Source organism: Papaver somniferum, chromosome 10 (genome assembly GCF_003573695.1).
Source record: "Papaver somniferum cultivar HN1 chromosome 10, ASM357369v1, whole genome shotgun sequence".
In the NCBI taxonomy this organism is placed as follows: domain Eukaryota; kingdom Viridiplantae; phylum Streptophyta; class Magnoliopsida; order Ranunculales; family Papaveraceae; genus Papaver; species Papaver somniferum.
The window spans coordinates 76136820-76160801 of record NC_039367.1 but is presented as its reverse complement, the minus strand read 5'-3'; the positions used below and the strand labels follow the sequence as shown (position 1 = coordinate 76160801).

Below are 23982 nucleotides of genomic sequence, written 5' to 3'. Positions count from 1 at the left end.
CTTCTGGTAAAAAAAATTAGGTGTAACTATGTGTGTGGTCTTATTTTACATTGTTTGTCAACATTAATTATTACTTATAAACTGTTAGAGGAAAACATGTAGCCTTTTTCCATTGGTTGGAAAGGAAAATACAAGCAATATCTGGTACAAAGGATACGGAGCCAACTAACTAATAGGTGATACAAGGACATGTGTTGTTAATTAAGATTTTTAAGCTTTTTTGGTTTCTCATAGCCTATGTAGGGCTAAGATTCAAGTCTCTAAGCTAAAATAAAACTCAGACGTTATCTTCAACTGAATCTTATCATCCCAAAAATCATGAATCTGCGAGGATTTTTAGTTTGGTGTAGAAATAAATTCCTTTCAATGAGAAAAATGGCTTGCGCTACATGAAAATATGGTTTCCGCTTAAATATACTAACTCTAGGAAAAAATTATGCTAAGGGATGTCTCAGATGAAAATCCAAATACCGATCTTAACCTTGAATTTTTCATATTACATTTATACCCTTTACCTTGAAATAGGTATAACATTTACAGAATCCCCAACAACTCGAGCCTTTCCACTGTAGGAAAGTTTTTTTTAACTTTACTTCAAATTCGAAGAAGTTTGTCGATCGAAGATAACCTGAACCATCCTTCTATTTCTTATTAAGACCATAGAAAAAACGAACCAGATTGATAATCGACGTACTATTTCATCCTGGTTTTGTATCCGTTAAGAAAAAGGTTGGGAAGAACACCATATTGGCGAGTAGATAAAAGGAAAGGAATAAATGGCACCGATACGAAATCCCAGGTGATTTTCCATCATCTTTTTAATTTCTGTTTTGACTTGAGTAATAATAAAATTTCTTTAGAATTTGGTTAATGGCAGTACGCCTCTTGAATCCCAACATGACTCTGCGCACTTGATTCTCTTAGCTGATCTCACCCACAACTAAGAGTTGCTACGACCCAAAGTCGAAGGATTATAAAAAAATTTGTCTCCCACATATATGTCTATTCTGGTTTTGTTTCCGTCTTTAGATAAGTCAAGATGAACAGGAAACTCAACTAATAATGTGGTCTTATACTCCCGAAGAGCAACCTAGAAATATTAGTCACGTCATAATAACCTAACTGATTAACAGAAAAAGTTGTTACGGAATCACAAGAGTCTGAGACGACGAACCGTTGTGATTACTTTTTATATCTTACTTATCGGAGATGATTTTCGAATAAATCTTAGAGAAGATAAAACTCAATACAATAGAACAAGTAAGATCAGAATACACAACTAAGAGAAAATAGTTGGATATGGCTTCACGAATTCCAAATGAACTCTTCGAGTCGTTAACCTAATAATGGTTTTGGAAACCTAGGTAAAAGGAGAATCGACTCAAGTTTGCAATTAGGACACACGGAAGTGTCGGGATTAGTTTCCCAGATGCTAGAGTTCTCCCTTATATAGTCTTTCAAATCAGGGTTGCTTACAAACAAAACTAAGATAGATTAGTAACAAAGCAATTGATATTCACCGTTAGATGAACTCCTGATTTAAGATTCAAGCTAAGTATGCTTAGAAACTAAGCATCAATCTCCACCGTTGGATGGTATTTGTGACGTCCCAATTAATAAACCTTCTTAGCTAATAGGATTACAACCTAATTGAGGAATCAATTTCCAGATTAACGATTTTAAGAATCATAAAAACATAAAGTGAACTAAAAACCAAACTTATACCCAACACTCTGGTATTTATAAATGAGAACTGTCAAATGATATTAATATTTTAGTTTGTTGTTTTATAATAAATAAGAATACACATATTCGAGGTACATAAATATAACACAGTTCGGTAACGCTTTAAACTACAAAAACAGGTATCTTCATGTGCACCATTCCTTCTGGTAACTGAAACTGAAGTGGGAACGAGTGAGCACATCATCCCAAAAGGGTGCTCAATGAAAACATGTAACTCTCAGGTAACCACTAACATACTTCACAGTTCTAAAAGAATATAAATTGAAAGAAAATAACGATAAACTAATCATACAACAATTTATGCATTACGAAGCAAGTGTCGCTCTAACCTCGCCAAACTCATTGGAAAAGACGACGCGAAAGCAACCCTAATCAATAATAATAACATCGTCCACACAGAGTGCTCATACAAACCATGATTCAGAATATTACTATCAAGATCAGAAAGTTAGTCGAACAAGTATAATATGCACACGAGTAATTTCCCCAAAATAAAATAGTATATATAATAACGAAACAGGGAAGAAGCCGCCCTACTAGGTAATATTATAAGGGGGAAGAAGCCACCCTACTATATATTATTTGTATACTATCGAAACGGGGAAGAAGCTGCCCTACTATTATATTGAAACGGGGAATAAGCCGCCCTACTAAATAATATTATAACGGGGAAGAAGCCGCCATACTTAACTTAACAAAGAGCCGTGGGGAATCACAGACACTCCTTGCGGGGAAATCATACAACGCATGTTACACGCACATCAAGACACCATACAAGCATTTGCATAGATAGTATAACACACAAACGTGTCAAAAGTAATAAAGACTCATCATGCTCGCAATAGAAAGAATGCTCAATGATTACAAGAAGGTTACAGAGTTCCCACCTGATTTGATGACAAGCCTCGCCTACCTCGAGATCCTCAATCCACTGGTTCATCCTTTGGATCGATCGTTGTTAATATAGACCAATTTTTAATCACAGAAACACTCTAAGAATTTAGCCAATAGGCTCACACAATGCTCATAACATAACCCCATACAATTCTCTAGTTATAAGCTAAGTGAACTATCTAATGAATCTAAGCCCATTTATGATTCTACACCTTTTCATTACCTATCTTTAGCACATCTAAAGATTTTACTAATTCAATTATATTGATTTTATATTCCATCAGATATGTCTTAAGAATATCTACAACTTTGTAAAATGAACCAAAGGTCAATTCGGACCATAAGGGTCCAATTCATGTTCAATGGGGATACTGGCTCTAAGTCCAAGCCCAACAAACCGACCCGTTAAACTAAGGTCCAGTCCATAAGAGTCAACTAACGGTCACCTACAGTCAAAGGAGTCAATCTAACAGTCAACGTCTAGCCCAAGTCAAGTCCAGGGTCAACTAGTCAAGATTGAGTCAAGATGGCTGGTCAACTATCCAAATCGGTCAACTGAGTCAACTCAGGTCAAGATAGGGAACTTGGTGAGTCTACACGATTCAGCTCAGTCAGAAGGACTAAGTCAGCTAAAGAAAACCAGTTAGACATATGACTGATTCTGGCTTGAGTCACTGCAGAGGCAAAAGACTCTGTTGTGCCTTCAAGGTGCAACACACCACAGATTTATATCTAAGATGCATTTTTAACTTAAAAAGCAACCCAACAACTTAACTAAATTACAACCTCCATTCCTCGCACTTGATTCTCAATGAACTCCATTAACACCATCCAATCCACAACAATATCAATTTCACCATCAACTCTTACATCCCATACATAACACTCTCGTCTGTAACTCAATATCAACCCACCTATAACAATTGTTGTTCACCATTAACTCAACTCATGACACCTGCACTACCAGTTCCCAACCAACCTCCTCTTCATATTCATACTTCCTAATTTCCTTTGCAAGACTAAGCAATTACGGCTCCAAACACATATACTTCCCCACTAACCCTGGAACCATGGTTCAGCTCCATGTGAAACCCCTTCATATAAACACAACACTTCTCTTCTCACTGAAAGTTCACTTGTACATTCAACTCCAACCTGAATCTCCACCTCTGCCAGTACTACTTCGTATAACAATTACAACATCAGCACTCTACAACACACATTACATATTCACTCCACTCTCAACAGCAACACCAACATCCAGACATGCACCACTTCGATTGAAATCCATATTAGTCCTTCTTTGTATAACATCTGTAGCCTAACTACAGCTCTCATTGCATCACCACCAACCTTTCTCAGTTCATTTTGTTCTTTATTAAATCCATCACTTACCTAAAACTTCAGCTCAGATCAAATTCATTACAATACTAGCAATCCATCTTCACATATCAGCAGCATCACCACACTCTCATGGATTTCCACTCAAATTCGCCACAGACACAACCAGTCTATTACATATCATTACCCCCTTCCACTTCAGCTAATAGTACCACCACTAATACAATCCCTTAAACGTCATCAACAATTACAGAACCACCATCCTACACATCTCATCCCCTGTAGCCAACATCATCACCTAAGTCTTGAAACACTTCAATTACCACCAGTTCTTCTCACTAGACTGCAATCCAACACAGTTCTATGTAGTCAACATCAATACTACTTCTAAAACTCATTTCTGCTTCATTCCCAACATTTACTAACCCCTGAAGATCAATATAAACCTACATCAATGACCCAATTCAGTCACTAACTCTAGCTTGTAATAACATCAATTGTTCTTCGAATCACCACTCTTCAATTCATCTTCTTCATCTGTAGATTCCCAACTTAGAAACCCTAATCCTCATCTTCAATTCATCTAAACCCTAACCTGAATCTCAAAACTCCTAAAGAAACCAAAATTAAACCTTATACAACCCGTTCTACCTTAATTAATAATAAACCCATGAACTATTTCACCAAAACAAACTCAATTTCATAAATAAACAATAACAGATTAAGAATCCTAATAAAATTCGTTGTTTACCTTTTCTGTTGGGTTTTGATTTCACCCGATCAACCTATACTACCACCATCAACTAATCCTCGATATTTCACTGCTCTCCTTGATACCAAAACACCCCTTTTACCTCTCAAATCACTCATAGGACGAAAACACAGAGAAGAAGAAGGGAAGAGAAGAAAGAAGAAGATAAGAGAAAGTGAATTCTCTTCGATCTGGTTTTGTGATAAAGCCAAAGGGAAATGATAAGACACGTCCAGAATGATAAGGGCAGCCCAGGTCGGTTTACTTATAAAAAAACCTATTTTTTCCCTTCCCAATTCACTGATGGTGTCTTCTTCGTCCGGTATCCGAAAGACGCGTTCGAGTAGTCTAATTCACATAACTATTCGAGACCTATCGAGTGATACTAGTTTCGTATCTAGATTGTTAGATTAAATCCTACAACAACATTCGTATTTAATTAGTCGAGTCATTAGCGGATAAATCGTCTCTTAACTAGTCTAATAGCGTTGTCGAACTTGAGGGTCCTTACAGTATTAGCTTGATACATACAAATGGTATATACCTATATTTAGATATGGATGAACCGTACCCAAACATATATATCTTCTTGGCTCAATAATAGTTAACCGAAATTATCCACATGAACACTTATAGTTTAGCCACATTCATCTAACACTTATAGATCAAATATGATGATCAATCAATCATGATAGATAATCAAATGAATCTAAATGTGTTTCTAGAGAGTTGTTCAAATGTTCATCATCTCATAGAAATATATATATGAACCATTTGAAACAAAATCAGTTTGTTTTGTAATTGTACAAAGTACTTATACAAGAACCAATTCATGAACATAATGCCACGGTTTGTTAAACTAGTTCGAATACCTTATTACATTAAAGTTCCAGGGACTTTAGTTCGAAAACTGAGTTCGTAAACGAACCTGAGTTCATGAGTATGAAAATCCATACTTGCTGATTTTAGAACTTGACCACTGTGTTCGCAAACTGAGAACGCGAACAACAGTTCCGGACTTTGGATTTGTCCAGCCGTTCGCAAACAGGGTATGCGAACAACCATTCAGGACTTGGCCTTGTCTAGCCGTTCGTAAACAAGGTACGCGAACAATAGTTCCGGACCTTTTCACATGTAAACCAGTTCGCAAACAAGGTTCGCGAACAATAGTTCCAAACCTGAATTAGACTTGCATAGTTAGCATACAAAGTATACAACCTGTATTATATCCAGACATAGTAGTCGTTCTAAGACTCTCATTTAATCATTGAAACATCCTTGGAAGACAACAATGGTAATCTTACACATACCACTAGATTCAAGTAATTTTCAAGTGATTAATCGATCAATACGAAACTTCCTAAGTTGACATCAAATGATTGTCTCACACAAATCATATAAGATGTTCAAGGTAATTTTCACATGATCATCTTTGACTTAATATTTAGTTTCCAACAAATAAATTGTCACCAACTAAACTTATCAAGTATAAGATGAACTTAGCTAAAACGAAAAGCTTCCAGCACGTACTTCGAGAAATAGATAAACGAGATAAACTCGGCTCGAAATATCAAATGTGTATAATGTAAAAGTATATATAGGTATATGACTTAGTCTCATTAGAATATAGAATAGAATAGTCTTCTGAGTGATAGATAAGTTTAGTCTCCACATACCTTTTGAAGTTCCTCCAAACTCTTCAGTAGATCTTCTTCTTCACATGGTGAACGTCGTGAAGTCTAAAACTCAACTACACACTTCTATCCTAATCCGAGACATAGCTATAAGTAGACTATAAATCAAGTATATAGTTTTGATCAACTAAACTTGACAAACAAGATTGAGATAACAACGGTTGTGAGTTTGACCGAGCAGTGCTCTAACACAACCGTTGCTACACATTCAGCTAGGTCGAAAAGAACTCCTAGTCGTAATCCTCCCAGAACCAGTTTTCCTAAGCCCTAAATTCTTCAATCATACCTGTTAAACCAATTTAAAGGCAAAATAAATGTAGGTTTTTGAATTCTTAACATTCTGGAAGATTTAATGGTGTTTGGACAGATTCATTCATCGAATCTTCAATCTTCAATTTGTGGTTCAACACCTTCATCATAACAAGTCTATGATAATTCAATCCAAATCGCCCTGATCTTGACACATTGAGAATCAACCTTAATAAACATTTTGAAAATCAATGAAGATTTGATAAAAAAAAAAAAAATCAATTTTTTTTGTCATAGGTTTTGTTGTTTGATTTTGAGAAGAAGAAGAAGAAAATAGGTTTGGTGAATTAATTTTAGTTTTGAAATTTGTTTTACTTTTAATCAAAGGGTATATATGACTTTTTATTTCAATTAGGTCCCCTTATCCACCCTAAGGATGTTAGATATCCTATAAAGCCCCCAAATCCCAAAAAAATCAAGCCCCAGTAATAGGATTCATGTGAAATGATGGGAGTGGACTAATGGGTGCATATAAAACTTTTAAATTTCCTCTAAGTTACTATTTTTCTACCTGTTTATACAATTAGATCGCTATCTGAGGCTAAATAAACTCAAAGACCCTTGGAAAATAAATAAATAAATAAATAAATAAATATATATATATATATATTATCTTTCCACAAATTTGATGTTGATAACTGGTTTTAAAATTGATTTAAGAATAATATTATATTCTCTTTAGTGCAAACTATGTGAGATAAATTACAAAAGATAAAACGGGTTCCAAAGAATAAAGAAACCTAAAATACAAGTATTTACCAAAGATAACAATGTGTTCATGTATTTAATATGTGTAACTAACTCCAAAAAAAATTAGCAATATTGTAAGGCCATAAATAAATTTGCTCTTTCTACTTAGAAGTATAACAAATATAGCGTTATAGGCTTACGTGCAGAACACTTTCTAACTCCCATACTTTATCGATCTAATCCTGGTATCCTTTAAACTAGTACAGAGAATCCATCGTTGGTTAAAAGAAAGTACACAATTTCTTACGCAAACTTCCATGAGACATGGAATAGAAATGATCAAAACTAAAGAATTTACACAATTATAGCATTTTACCTTTACATTATACAAATGGAGAGTATTTGCATTACACGGCGGTTTACGCACACGAGGAATTGTAGGTGCATGATTTTCAAACAAACATTTGCCTTTCTGAATTATTAGCAAAGTCATATGCATCACCAATTTCGTAACGGCTATATGCATCACTAATTTCAAGGCCAGATGACACTGTCAAAAAGATTATATTTTGCCATAGTTTCGAAAATGTTTATGGGAGTTATCATTTCAAAATTACGTATGCTACCAAATAATACCGCCGAAAAATACGTACGGAAACAAAATTTGTTAGCATAAAAAACGAGAGATAATAAAGGAAATAAGCATTCAAATATATTTTTTAACAACCTCATATTAATAATTAATTATAACCTCGAATACATAAGATGGTAAAAATAAATAAATGTTAGACGATGGATTGGACGATCAACTCTCATCACTACCATATAATTCAACTGTGACATAGTAAACATGATTTTCTAATTAATTAATGAGTAGAATATGTAAATTTACGGTATAATTCTGGCATTTCTAAAAATATTCCATCACAAAAAATATTCGTATTTACCTTAGTAACATAAGAAAACTAACATGAAGATCCCAAACATGGAGATAAGGGAATCACTGCTTAGTATTCCGTCAGTTGTTGCACCACTGATACTTTTCTTAATAAAATTTTTTGTATCGTCAACTGCCCTGAAGGTCTGATTTAAAATTACAAAATACCATATCAGAGAAAATAGTAAAATAATCTTTGATATTACGTTACTGAAATATGGTTTGCATCCTGACTACACTAAAAACTCTCTAGATTAATACGGTTAGAACCACCAAAATTTATTATTTATGCGAGATATTAATTAAGAAATAAGCTAATAATTATTAATTTATATATTAATAAATATCTAATCAACTTATAAATACTTTTATTATTAAATAATTATTTTTAAAATACTATATAATATCAAAAATTTCGAAGCACCCTTCAATCTCCCATTTTGCTTCATTGCTCAATGTATATCAATTAAGTATCCAATTTATAAAGCCCTTCAATACCCCACTTTATTATCACATTAAATAATTTCTTTCTTGTCTGTAAGAAAGCAACACAAGATTTTCTTACGACGATAAGAAAAATTAGAATAAAAATTCAATGTGATATTGATTTTAACAAAAACAGAAGATAACTGAATTATTTTTCAAAAAATATTCATAAACCATTAATATGTTGGATATATGTATAATGAATTAATAATTTATATTTCACATGGAATTTACATAGATAATCAAAGATGTATTATTTTATAATTTTAACGAATTATTAATTTGGTACGTTGTCCCCGACTCGAAACCGATTAAAAATTTCAGTTAAGAGAATTTATTAAACAATCAAGTATTAAGTAATGGAGTTTCTACTGTAGTTGGTTAAAATGATAACTAAAAACTACTTATTTCACCTCGAACAGGGTATAAATTGTACCTCGTTTACATTATCTGCATACACAAACAAACAAACCAAAAAAAAAAAAGAAGGAAAAAAAAGTCAAAATTCATGGTTAATCTTTTGATTCTTTATGTACAAGGTTTATTACACCTCATATGACAGAAAACTTCCCCATACCCTTCCCCCTTGCATTTATCATCACAATCTTTGAAACATTTTTGATATACTTCACCTTTGTCAAGGTCATCATCGTCCGCTCTGCAAAACTGAATAGCTATGCTAAGGACCAAAATGCACATTAATAAGCTTTTAGTTGCCATTTTCATCTTCCTTAGTTGTACGAGAGAGAGATGATTTAACTATCCTCTCTCTCTCCCTCCCTCTCTTTCTCTTGATTTGAATCTCGCTTTTTGTGTTCTCAAAAGTGTAAAAATATTCTTCCGAAGAGAAAGAAATTAACAAAACCTGTTTGATTTCAATTTTACAAGCCTGAAATCAGGTTCTTCTATATTTGGTAATTATATATTTTTTTAAAATGAGATCCAAAGTTTAAGCAAAATCTTCTTTAACTAAATCAAAAATTAGGTGGTAGTTTTTTTTCTTATTTGACAAGTTCAATTATGATCTATGAGCAAACGGTGTTTTATTAATTGGACAAAGATCCACATTTTGGGAAAAATAAAGAATGGTCCAGAGTCGTCTCTCAAATTTACCTTCTTGGTAGTATTTTGCACTGAGTACATTGGTGCACTGGATGTGAAAACACCACGCGTCAAAACTCGAAATATATGGCTGAAATATTTCTCGTCATTAACTCAAACAAATTAGTGCTTTGAATACTGAAATAGAAATGGGATTTGGACATAGTAGTCGGCGATGGATCATAGTATGGGACCCTATGGGTAGGCATGCGGTCCGAGCCATTTTGAATAAAAGACATAGGATTTTGTTTTGTATTTAAACGTTTTGCACATAAATAGAAGAAGTCTTTCAAGGTCCAATTGTGAGCATCAAGATCCAGCAGCATTCCTAAGACAAGGGAGGGAAGAAGCAGAACACGATTCAAGGAGTTGGTGCGATGTAATAATTCTGAAGTGATCACGGCACCACTAGTGGAGACGTCAGCCCTAATAAAAATCTCAAAAGGTATGTGGCAGTTCGAGATGTTGATCGCTACCCGGTTGTATTTGGATGTGAACAATCAAAGGAGATTATGTCGTGGAACTATAGAGGTCTTGCCGGAAATTCCTTAGTGAGAGTTATGAAGAAGCTGATTAAGAGGCAATCCTTCTATTGTGACCTTACTTGAAACCAGAGTGTTAGAAGACAGTGTTTCTGAGATTGTTAGTACTTGGATTTTCTCATTCCATCATAGTGGATCCCCAGGGGTTCTCTAATGGACTATGTCTCATTTGGAATAATGGTGAAGTTGATATTCAGGCTACTAGGAAGTCTAGGTGGGCAATCCATGTTGTTACTACCACAAAATTCCAACAACCTTGGATTTTGTCCTATATTTATGGTAGTACTAATAAGGTCGGTAGGAAAAGGTTATAGGATGAGCTGAGTGATATTTCTGACATCCCTAATGCTGACTGGATGGTCATTGGTGACTTGAACACCATCTATGGTGGCCATGAGAAAAGGGGGTAAAAATCCAACTAATAATCAAGTTTCTGAGCTCAAGGAAATTCTGGATAAATGTCGTCTGATTTATCTTGGTGCCAATGGTCCAATATTCATGTGGAACAACAAGAGAGTTGGTGCTGCCAATATTAAGGAGAGGATTGATAGAGCTGTGGAAAACTCTAGCTGGAAGAATAGATTTCATAAAGCTCAGGTATATCACCCCTACTATAATTATGATCATCGTGTTCTTTTTGTTGACCTTGAGCCTAAGTGTAAATTTAAATCTAGACCTTTTAGATTTGAGGCAATTTGGACTGAAGATCCTAGATATGAGTCTGTTATAGAAAAATGTTGGTCCCAAAATATTACTAGCTTTGTTAGCAATAATTTTCTAGATAATGTGGGTAGGATTCATGTTGAATTTAAGAAGTGGAATAAGAATGTTTTTGGAAACCTTTTTAGGCAGATTGATGATGCTCATAAGAATCTTAGGATTGCTCAAAGTGAGTTTGATAATTGGCCTTCAAATGATGCTAGAAATAATATGACCAATTGTTTAATCGAGTATCTTAGACTTGAATAGACTTCTTAGAAACAGAAATCCAAAGTCTGGTGGCTTAAAGAAAGTGACCTTAATACTAAGTTTTTCCATATTTCAACTATGGTTAGAAAGAAACGAAACTCAATTGTTATGTTACAGAATGACATAGGTGAATGGATTAATTCTGCTAAGGACATTGACTCTCATATTGTTAATCATTTTTGTGACCTCTTTAGTTCCTCTAACTCCGATGTTCTTGATAATGAAATTAGTTCTCTGTTTCCTCCTTCTATCACTGCTGACCATAATGTTCAGCTTACTAGAGAGGTTGGTATTGATGAGATCAAGATAATTATTCACCAAATGGATTCTCTTAAATCCCCAGGACCAGATGAACTTCAAGGTATATTTTATACCAAGTATTGGAAGTATGTAGGAAATAGTGTCACTGCTATGGTCAAGAATTTCTTTGCCAATTGAAATCTTGATCCCATACTCAATAGAACCTACATTGCTCTGATACATAAGGTGAATAATCTTAATTGTATATAAAAGTGTACATGCATATTAGTTTATGTAATTTTAGTATGAAGATTATCACTAAGATTAAAACTAATAGAGTTAGACCGCTGATTAGTAAGATCGTGTCTCATAATCATCATGCCTTTATTCCTGGTAGGGATCTATTTGATCCAACAAATATTTGCAATGATATCATCCAGTCTTTTAAAGCTAGAAAAGGCGAGAAAGGGTGGATGGCCTTAAAATTGGATTTTGATAAGGTTTATGATAGGATTATGTCGGACTTTATTAAAAAAAATGATATGTAATGGATTTGATCATAACTTTGTTGGCTGGATCATGAAGTTTATCTCTTCTGTATCTTTTCAAGTTCTCATTAATGGGTTTCCTAGTTCTAGTTTCAGACCTTCTAATGGTCTTAGACAAGGAGATCCTTTATCCTCTTTTCATTTTATCCTTTGTTTGGAGAGCCTTACTAGACTTATCAATGTTGGTGTTGAAAATAAATCTTTATCTGGATTTACTATTACTTGAGGAGATCCAATGATTGCTCACTCTTTGTTTTCTGATGACAACATCATTTTATTGAAGGTCATTTACAAAAATACCCTTAATCTTAGATCTTTGGTGGACAAGTTCTTCTCTTGGATTGGTCAAAGAATTAGCAAGTCTACTTTCTTGCTTCTGCCAACTTGGGTAAGAGCTTTACCAGAGGTATGTCTAATGATCTACAGGTTCAAGTTGCCAGTAATCCTGGTTAGTACTTAGGTATTCCTTTACAATGGAGAAGGGTTAGTGAGAAAACCTTTGCTGACATTATTGATAAAATGAGTAACACAATGCAGGGGTGATGTGAGATGTTGTTTTTAACCCTTACAAGCAAGCAATGACTTAAAGAAATATTACAGTGCTAGGAACAACATTATTTTGGACTTCTGTCTTACCCCAAAGGATATATAATGCACCCCGACAAGAGTGGCGAAAAAATGTGGTTATGTAGAAAAGTTCCCCTAAGAATCTTTTCAACACAAGTGTGCCTTGAACAAGAACGCATGTCAGACACACAATGACAGAATTGTGCTTGTTCATGAACCTTTACCATCATCTAAGGATTGGGAATAAAAGAGGTTCTTCGCAATCATTTTGAGTATTGCTAAGATCTTAAATAATGAGGCATCCACAATTACATGGCGTGGTACCGAAATGTTTCACATAGCCATGAGATTTAATCAAGGACCCGAATAGGGCTCTTGATATTCTGATTCATATTGTTAGTCTCTTATGGTGTTAAGGATTTAGCTTAATTTTTTAAATTTAGTTATTTGAAATGAAAATACAGAAGTCGAATCACGTCTATGATTAACATGGCAAAAGCATGTGTAGAAAAATGAGAAAATATTTAGTAAATGAAAAATATATTAACATATACAACAATTTGGAAAATAAAAAAGTTGGTACTATATATGGGGAACGAAGAAGGTGCCAAGCAAAAAAGTTAAAGCGAGAAAAAATATTCACGGTGCATCAAGTAGTGGCCACGAAAAATATGACCAACATGATGGTAGTGGTAATGATGACGCTCCAAATCCACATGTTAAACTAGGTCTGGGTAGTCGTGGTGTTGATTTCTAAATATATGTTTGATTCTCTTTTAAGACTCTAATATATGTATTTAATTTTATTATTTTCGAATTAAAAAATGTTATATTTGTTAGTTTATAACTCTGTTTGTGTAGTTTCTTACTGCACAACCTGTCGTAAGTCAGGATAAAGGAGGAAGGTAGTGATAGGTGTGGCGAACCAACGTAAAAATAGATAGAAATCATTGGGGCGTCACCCTCTTAGCGATGTGCCATATCGGTACCCAGGTGTGGTATTAAATCAGCAAGGGACGGTTCATAACCTCTTATATGACGCGTCATATTGGAACATGGGTATGTGTTAAATGAGCAAGGGTCGGATGGTCCCCTTGTTAGTGGGGCGCTTCATCTTCGCCCGGATGTAGTGATAAATGAGCGTGGGTTTCGTACTTTAATCTGCGAGTATGAGAGGTAAGGAAGTTAGCCGAGGAAGTAAGAATATATGGTCCTTACTAGGAAAGCTGAGAGAGATAGTGGATACTGTGATTAAGAGACATGTAAATATCTGATGCATTCATGAGACTATATGTTCGGGAAATAAGGCGAAAAAAGTGGGGGACACAGGTTTCAAGCTATAGTACGCAGGAGAAAAATGGAACAAGAATGGGTTAGGCATCTTAATCGGTAAGAGCCTCAAGGACGGAGTGGTCGATGTTTGAAGACAATATGATATGATCATCCTAGTCAGACTCGTAGTTGGAGATATGCTTTTGAACATCATTAGTGTATGCTCTATAAGTAGGTTTAAGTGAGGAAGCCAAAAGAGAGTTCTATGAAAATCTAGATGACATAGTTAGAGGTGTGCCTAGCACCGAGAAACTTTTCATTAGAGGAGACTTTAACGGTCACGTTGGCATAAGTAGGGAGGTTTTTGAGAGGGTGCATTGAGGGTTCGGGTATGGTGATAAAAACCAAGAAAGATGAGAAATTTTGAATTTCGCTATAGCCAACGACCTCATGATTGCTAACACCTTATTTAGAAAGAGACAATCCCATTTAGTGACTTCAAGTAGTGGTCAACACTCTAGCCAGATCAATTTTATGTTACTAAGAGAGAGGATAAACAGAAAGGCATAAATTGTAAGGTTATATCTGAAGAGTGTGTTGTCTCATAGCATCAACTACTGGTATCCGTCTTTCGTTTTAGGACTCGTGTTGTACGGAACAAGTTCCAAGTGAAGTGGTGAAATCTCAAAGAAAACGCCTCACGGGTATTTAAAGATATAGTTTCGGTAGAAATATTATGGAGCATAAGTGGATAGCATATGAGAAGAAATAACAACTCATATTCGAAAAGAGGTTGCAGAGGTGTTTGGAGTAACAAGAGGAAATAAGTGTGAACCAAGAGAATTGGTGATGGAACGAGGAGGTACAAAATGCGGTCAAGGAGAAGAACGAGTGCTACAAAGGATTGCATCATCACAAGAGAACATATGAAAGTATAAAGCGACAAAAAAGAACGCCAAACGAGCGGTAAATGAAGCAAGTGGTCGTACACATGAATATTTCTACCATAAGCTAAATGCAACGAGGGAGAAAAGAACGTTTATAAGATGACCAGAGACTCCCACCAAGTTAAATGCATCAAAGATAAGAATAATCGACTGTTCGTAAAGTATGCCGAGATAGTGAACATATGGAGAGAATACTTTAATAAGCTTTTCAATAAAGATGAGGACAACACCCTGATTGAACTAGATGAATCTTTTGATGACACCAACAAAAGATTTATTAGGAGAATCCAAAAGTCGAAGGTAAATGAGGCGTTAAATAAGATGAAATAGGGAAGGCTTCGGGGCATGATAACATCCCTATTGAGGTGTAAAAATGCCTTGGATGTGTAGGGATAATTTGGGTAACCAATTGAGATAATTGGTGTTTAATATTCAGGTTTTGACCAATACTAGGCTTTGGTCTAACATTTGTCCAATTTTAGGGTTTGGTACCCGGACTGGATGTTGACCCCCATTGACGGTTTATGACCAAATTTTAGTTAATTTAGTAAAATAAAAATAACTTAAAATTACGAATTTACAAGTGTAACCCTAGTCTATTGTTTCTTCCCACCCAACTACAGGCCACAGGAATATACAACGGCAACAGGAACGCATCTTTAATCAATGGTAGCAAGATTCTCAACTTCATTCCTTGTCCTTTTTATCTTCTTCTATTCTTCCGGAACCCCCGAGAATTTTTTAAAATTGATGATAACAAAAAAACAAAATACAAAACATTAAAAAGCCATAGATATGAAGAACATCCCACAAATAACATCAATATCAGACCACAAATAAACCCACTGTTGTTGCAATCACAACCAACATCAATTTTAGACAAAACCCATACTAGAAAATACCACCACTGCCTTCAATTGAACCATCGATTCAGACCACACATGAACCCCAAGCTTCATCTCCTACATCTTTACTGAAAGAACCCTAAATCACCATCTCAGCTTATCTTTCTTCTTCTGCAGTTCGACTCACCACTGGGTTAGAATTTGAAATTGCTACCCGTGTTTGATACCCTCCTGGTGCTCTCAATCATCTCTTCAATCTACACAAAATTACTCATTTAACTGAATCCTACTACTATACTCATTTAATTTCAATCTTTCCCAAAACCCTAAATTGAATCTTGATTTTTCCAATTTTTGGATAAAATTTAATTTTGATAATAAATCACTATGATTCACCCATTGACCAATTTTAACAAAACCATTATCATCTGTTCTCTACTGTAAGCTTTGATTCATATGATTATTACCACTACGAATTTCCAGATAAACTTCACGGATCTAAAAACTCAATCCGATCGAAAGTGAAACAAAATCGTCTTGTTATTATTGTTTTAAATCAGGGTTTGGAGAAGGAATAAAAGATTGGTTGAGAATAGAAAAGATATAGCGAAAGTGAAAAGGTGGTTGTGATTGTGTTGCAGTGGTAGAGACTAGAGAGACAGAGACAGAGAAAATGAAGGTGGTGGCGTCAATTGTAATTGTTTAGTTTTTTTATTCTTTTTTTTTAAAATTAGATAACTGCTACGCGCCGACGAAACGATGGTCCAGTTGCACTTACTGTTCCTAACAACAGTTTTTGTTGCACATAAAACGATAAGAGAATACATACATTTTGAACGCGTAAGATAATTAATTAGGCACTTTACGCAGTCCCTTTGGGCATTGGCATATATATGGAGTTGGAGTAAGCCAAGGCCGGTTGCGTATACTGCAACATCTATTATTTTCAAACTTCAAATGGTGTACACAGTACACGTATCACATATGAGAGTAAAACATTCCAATAAACAATATCTTGTTCAAACATTTCATTTTACTGGTTTGAAGTAATTTCAAAAACTTGTGTGACGTGTCAGCTTGACAAGCCAAGTTGAAAACTGTGCGACTTGCCTACAAGCTGAATCCAACGTAGAAATTTACCATGCAAAGTTACACGTGTGGCTTCCTCATGACTGGCTGATTCGTTGCCCGTTGCCACATGGTAAAGCAATAACATCGAGTGTAACGAAATTCAGAAAAAAAAATATATGGGAAGATTTGTCATCGAGTTCTCGCTTCTCATCAGAAAAATCAAGAAGAACCTAAATTCCTAGTTTGTCGATCAAAATCTCAAATAACCTAACATAATGGTAGATCACAACGTGGGTCTTCTCCACTCCATGTCTCATATTTCCTTCACCCTTTGCAATGTCACCATAACAAATAACTGGGTTAGTAACTTACATGTGGAAATTTAAAAGGTGAAGCTTTGAAATAACGTACAAGTTTCAAAGACGAAGAACCAGCTGAGAAGCCTTTTGGTGGAAGAAGCAAGAAGCTGTTAAGAGTTTCAAATGTTTCCAAAACAAAACAAAACAACACAAAAAAACGAAGTAGTGAACATTTAAGACTGAGAGTCGGGTCGGGTTTGTACCCGTGAAGAGGTGAGAAACTGGACTGGATACCCGTCGTCTTCTCACCCGCAATAAATCCGATATATACTGTTATTGCTCTGCTTATGAAAATTTTCAGCAACCGTGAATTTCGACCGAAATTGAGTCGACTAAAAGATTTCACTTAAACTGGAACTCTTGTTGTTCCTTGGGTTTTGAATGGAAGTAGATTTTAGATTTAATTTGAAGTCTTTAAAAAGAAAAAGTTATCTATCAGAATCAACTTTTTTCAAAGTCGCAGGAACATGATGGAGAAATTGATTAATTCCCATCGACTCAATTGTGTTTTTGAGTAACTTTCAACTGCTAATCTGTTTATTTGATTATTATCCGACCAGATTGCTCATCAATTCGACAGATTTTGTCAAATCTCAGCATAATTTCATGGAATTGTGAGATGCAGAAAAATGATTTGTATTTCTCGGGACATTTGCCGTGATGGACAATATACAGGGAAGTCATCGTATAAAGGCCTCCCTTTGGTCGGTCAATTAGGGTTTGATTATTACGTAAATATTTATAAATTAAAGGGTATGAAAGTAAATTTGCTTTGTAAATATATTATATTCCTTTTTTTTTAACAAAACTAGTCAAATAAAACCAAGGTGACCAAACATGTGGTACAAAAAATCCAGTCATATTATTTTTAATAAATAAAAACCATTTAATTAAAAAGTTACACAAAAACTCCAGGTCGAATAATAATGTGCAAATTTAGTTTTTATTACTTTAAAAAAACCAAACATATCGTTTTTACTTTGTCTTCTTCTTCTCTCCTTTCTTTTTTTTATTTATGCGGTCTTCATCTTCCCACCACCATTAACACCAGCAGCAACAAATATCTCTCCATGAACACCATCGCAACACCTCCGTCACCACCACCAACAACACCTCCGTCACCACCAGCAGCAACACCTTCGTCTCCTCCACGAAACCTTCGTCTCTTTTTCTTCTATTTCTATTCAGATCTATCACCAACAGTAGCTCCGCCACCATCAAACCAACCGATGTGTCCAGATCCGCCACCAACAGAACCTCTGTCTCCTCCATTAACACCATCATCCCCTCCTTCTCCTCCATTAACACCATCATCACCTTCTTCTTCTCCGTCTACAGATTTTCCATCAACAACACCGCCTCCTCTTATTTTTGTTTTCCCACCAGTACATCAGATCCGCCACCAACACTACTTCTACCTCCTCCTTTTATCATCTAAAACCACCACTAATACCTTCAAATCGGCCACCAACAACACCTCATCTACAATCAACACCAGTACCTGCAGATCCGCTCCCAACATCACCTCCGCCTCCTCGTTCAATCCTCTACAATCACCACCACCACCTTATGATGTTTTCATCACCAGCAAATGATGATACATCTTCAAAGTCGAAATCAATATTGTATTGGGAAATGACAGATTTATGATGAAACCAAAATTGGTTTCATCAAATTCTGACAGTTTTGGTTGGTGAAAACAGTAAACTAATGATGAAACCAAATTTGGTTTCATCATAAACTTGCCTATTTTCTGTCATGAAACCAAAGATTTTAATGATGAAAATTAAGTTTATGATGAAACCAAATTTTGGTTTCACCTGATTTTTGTCTAGTTTATTCGGTCTGACTTGGAAGACGGCATGTTTGGTTTCATCATTGAAGTTATGTTGGTGAAATGACAATATGTGGTTTTCGGTTGTATGTACAATGGTGGTTTTGATTGTATGTGTGTATGAATTGGGAGAATGTGTATAGCAGGGTCTGGTACTGGTACTCCAGGTATTGATGAAGAAGTTTTGTTGGTAGTGGTGACCTTAACTGAAGTTATGGAAGTGATAAAGAATGGATTAACTGAGTAAGGGTGGTGCTAATGTAATGAGAGTTGTAGTTGAGCTTCAGGTGTTGCATAAAGGACTGGTATGGGTTACAATTAAAGAGGTGTATGTCTGCATTGTTAAAAGTGTAATGAATTGGCTGAAGTTGATGAAACCTAATTAGGTTTCATCGTATTTTTTTCATTTTGTTGAATATTAATATCTGTGAAGCCAATTTTTGATGGTGGGATACAGGTGGATTATTTTTTGTTGAAACTGGTTGTAGTTGAGGGGTAATGGTAGTGGTGGTTGTGGTTGTGGTGCTGGTGGTTGTAGCAGCGATGGGGGTGGTGCAGTTGACGGTGGTGGTAGGTTTCATCTTATTGTGGATTGTTTTATGTTGAAAGTAGTCTTAGTTAAGGAGGTAATGGTAGTGGTGGTTGTGGTGATTATGGTTATGGTGGCGATGGGGGCGGTGCAGTTGATGGTGGTGGAAGGTTTCATCTTATTGTGTTTCATTTGTTCTTCTTCTTCTTTCTCCTTTCTTTTATGATGAAACCAAAATTTGATTTCATCTTATTTTGGTGAAACCAATTTTTGGTTTCATCATTTTTCTGGTGGTGGCGCGGTGGTGGTCGGTGGCGGCGACGACGACGGGCGATGGTGGTGTTTCTGGTGGTGGGTTGTTGTTCGTGGTGATAATATAATAAAATTTAAAGGTTGGGTTGATTTTTGTTTTTGTTGGGGTGATTTAAATAATAGAAGGGTAATGTAGACAGTTTATGTTAAATGGGGTTTTTGTGAACATTTTGTTTTGGTGGAGTTTTTGTGCATGGATGTGACACCTTTGGGGTTATAACTCGCGGACCGTTTTTTTAATAATTTCTTAATTTTTTTTAACATAAGTCAATATTTAAGGCAGTCAACTTAGGTCAACGTCCAATCCAGATACCAAAGCCTAACGTTGGACAAATGGTAGACCAAAGTCAGTTGGTCAAAATCTGAGTACTAAACACCAATTATCCCTAACCACTTTGTTCAACAATACTTTCCAATCAAACAAGATATCAGACGATTGAAAAGAAGCGTTTTAGTACCAGTATTCAAGAACAAAAGATATGTTCAAAGTTGCACATATTATATAGAAATCAAGCTTATGAATCATTGAGAGAGAGTAATTGAGCATCGCTTAAGAATGTAGACAAGCGTCTCAGATAACCGCTTTGGTTTTATACCTGGGAGGTCGACTACGAAGGCAATCTTTATAACAAGAAAACTCATGAAAAGATATCGAGAATAAAATAAGGATCCACACGTGGTATTTATCCACTTGGAGAAAGCGTATGGAAAGGTCCTGAAACAAGTGATGTGGTGGGCTCTTAAAAAAAAGAAAGTCTCTACAAAGTACGTTTCCCTCACCAAGGATATGTACAACGGTGTTGTGACCAGTGTTCGGGATTGCGAAGACGAAACTAGTGACGTCCCTTTTAAGATAGGATTACATCAAGGGTCAACGCTAAGCCCTTACATTTTCACCTTGGTGATGGATGAAGTTACAAGGGATACTAAAGAGGAGATCCCTTGGTGCATGCTCCTTGTGGATGACGTGGTGCTAAATGAGTGCATTGGGAATCCTAAATACCGTAAATGGAGAGACTTAGTATTTAGATTCAACAACATCAAAATAAATATGAGAGATAACTTAAAATTCGACATATGGTTAATGACATCATCCCCAAGCTCCTCGTAGTGAAAAAGTGAGTAATTCAACATGTTTATTCCTATCTCGTCATTTTATTTTTGCATACTAACTTGTAGTTCATTGAATTTTGAGGTTAATCGATTTGCGAGTCCATTGTATTTGCGGAATGGTGAATGATAGTTCATGCACATGGAGAAATATCCATGTTGAGGAGACGTGCTGTAAAATTCATTAACGATGTATTAATGACTGAAATGATAGACTATATATACTAAATTATGCGCTAATTTCCTAAAACTGTGAATGAAAATTTTCTTTAGGGAAGCATACATAAAGTCTGCGGGCATCCAACTCAAAACCAATTGGAAATGAGTGGAGAGGCCCTAATAGATTATAAACTGCAGGATCTTAAATAACCCAACTATGTGGGACTAATAATCTCAACACGCCCCCTCACGTGTAGCCTCGGCGGGTCTTACAAACACGTGGGCAATTAAATCGGGTGACGCGGAGTAAAGGTGCGGTCAACTGACTCGACACAAATAGCCTGCTCTGATACTATATTAAAGTCTACGGGCATCCAACTCAAAACCAATTGGCATCTCAAGTAACTACTCTGATGATGTTCAAGTTATAGAGTGAAGACCGTATAGATGAAGAGAAGAAGATGATAAAGATTCCTTCGCATTCATCTACTTCAACAATAGTTCAAGTTGAACATTTAAATTCTCTCCGTGTCCAACTTGAAGGGGGTGTTGGAATATCTAGCCCTATACAAGATAACCGAGCGAGGTGACCGTGAAGACTGTAGCCGTGTATCTAGTGAAGATAAAGTCAAAGATATTTAAAAGACCAAGTCATTTTAATCTAGCTAGTACATCTGTTTACTCTAGTTAGATTACCTAGTCAAGATACGTTAAGTTTGTTATTATCTTCTAGGTTTTAGGGTTTACTAATAACCTTATCATTCCTATAAATAGGAATTACAATGTAAATGTAAAACATCTCGGTATCCACTGATGATCAATCTAATTTCACCCTAAGGGGTTCTCAGTGGACGTAGGTGTTAGTGCCGAACCACTTTAATCGCTGTCTTCCTCTATCGATCTATAATTTCCTCTCTCTTATCATAAACCTAATATGGTATCAGAGCTAGGCCCCTCTCAACGCTACCCATGTGTCCGTGGTTTCTGTACCACTCCGTATCCCCGCCAGTGTGCATCTGTGGTTTCCGTACCACTCTGTATCCCCGCCAGTGTGTTTCTGTGGCTTCCTTGCCACTCCGTTTGTGTAGCCCTAGGCGTTGAGGGGGGGGGGGGGGGGTGTTAAATAGTACCACATAGCCTAGGGCATCCTAGGTCTCTCCTTAATAAGCCTTGGGCAATCCTAACCTTGCAAGTCGGTTTTCGAGGTTAGTTAGACCCGAGGATTCCTGACAATACATATATCGACTTATATGAGCATCCACCGATTATATTGTAACCGACACCTATATATTAACTAATATATGTCGATTTTTAGTGTATTTAGTGGACGAAGAATATCAAATTAGGTTGACATACGTGTCATCGTATCCGCTGATTCTAGTTAGATGTCCTTAATAAAAGTTCATTTTTTTTAAATGTTTTAATGATTAATTAACATTAACGGAAAATGGGTCATTTGTCCAAATATTTTTAAATCACGGTTCAAATAGACGAGTAAAAAATAGTTTGGGTGAAATGGCCAAAAAGAAAAAATAACAAGGATGAAACCGGATTCATCCTAACTTAAATTTAAAAAATAGCAAGGATGAAACTTGATACATCCTGTGTAAATTAAAAATAAGAAAAAATATTTGAAAATGGGCACGATGAAACTGGTTACATCCTTCCTATTTTTACATTTTTGTCCATATAACAATATCAAAATCTAACTGTCCATTTCACCCAGGAATTGTTGATTTTGGTCTTTTAAACCAATTTTGTGTAACATTAATTAATTGCATGATTAACACGATCGAACACTAATTACTTATGTTTTGGGAAAATCACTCCTCTCTAATAGGAGTATCTCTTTTCCAAGAAGAAAATCAATCAAAATGGTCGAACCGTGATTTCAAGTACCATTCCTTCTCCAATCTCTCCGTACAAGATTTGGGTGCTACCGTTCTGGATCGCTCTTTCTCTTCGCGATTTATTTACGTTTTGCATCTTTTATTGTATTTGTTTCATGTTTATGATGTACTCATTTTTCTTGAAAACCATCATGTAAACATTTCTTAATGGAATGAAATACGGAAATTGGGTCAATTGCCCAAATATTTTTAAAACATGGTTCTAATGGACGAGTAAAAATTAGTATGGATGAAATGAACACCAAAAAAATAACAAGAATGAATCTGGATTTATCATGGCTTAAACTTAAAAAATAGCGAGGGTGTAACTGGATGCATCCTATGTAAATTAAAAATAAGAAAAAGTATTTGAAAATGGGTAGGATGAAACTGTTTACATCCTGGATATTTTTACATTCTCGTCCATTTAAATAGTATCAAATTTTACATGTCTTTTTCACCTAAGAATTATCGGTATTGGATTAATTGACCAATTTTGTGAATGAAATACTAATGGTTGATTATCAATAAACAAGAAGAAAAAACACGATCCAACACTTGCTTAGTAAAAGAGAAATTCACTGTTAACCAAAGAAAAAATACGTCGATAATGAATTTTCAAAATTGAATCAAAATAATTCTATTTTATCTTTTATTGCACACCTAAGTTTGGCTAAAGTAAACCTTCACATTGAATTTTTAACAGCAAGTATTAATAACAGTAAATAATATTGTTGGATTATAAATGCTTGTGTTGTCGCATTACCTTCGGATACCTATACCTCATACCTCACTACTGTTGACTGCACACAGTAATGGCATGACTGGTTTCTTATTTAC

The 23982-nt window shown here is 35.4% G+C and overlaps 1 protein-coding gene and 1 long non-coding RNA gene across 2 annotated transcripts; one reads left to right on the top strand and one right to left on the bottom strand.

Annotated features, from left to right (window-relative positions):
* Positions 1 to 7409: 7409 nt before the first annotated feature.
* On the bottom strand, positions 7410 to 9843 carry LOC113319732. Its single transcript, XR_003345775.1, has 3 exons — positions 9426 to 9843; positions 9285 to 9298; positions 7410 to 8508 (listed from the first exon to the last, which is right to left on the bottom strand). It is a non-coding gene; the product is annotated as an uncharacterized LOC113319732 (long non-coding RNA).
* Positions 9844 to 11538: 1695 nt separating this feature from the next.
* Positions 11539 to 12791, top strand: LOC113315803. Its single transcript, XM_026564052.1, has 5 exons — positions 11539 to 11821; positions 11974 to 12200; positions 12286 to 12429; positions 12532 to 12654; positions 12786 to 12791. Exons 1-5 carry the CDS (start codon positions 11539 to 11541, stop codon positions 12789 to 12791), a joined length of 783 nt encoding a protein of 260 aa, XP_026419837.1.
* Positions 12792 to 23982: the final 11191 nt, after the last annotated feature.

Coding starts and splice junctions, on each gene's coding strand:
- LOC113315803 (XM_026564052.1), top strand. CDS start 11,539: ATGGTTAGAAAGAAACGAAACTCAATTGTTATGTTACAGAATGACATA. Junction 11,822..11,973: donor AGGACCAGATGAACTTCAAG/GTATATTTTATA, acceptor TGTATATAAAAG/TGTACATGCATATTAGTTTA. Junction 12,430..12,531: donor GCCTTACTAGACTTATCAAT/GTTGGTGTTGAA, acceptor ATTTTATTGAAG/GTCATTTACAAAAATACCCT.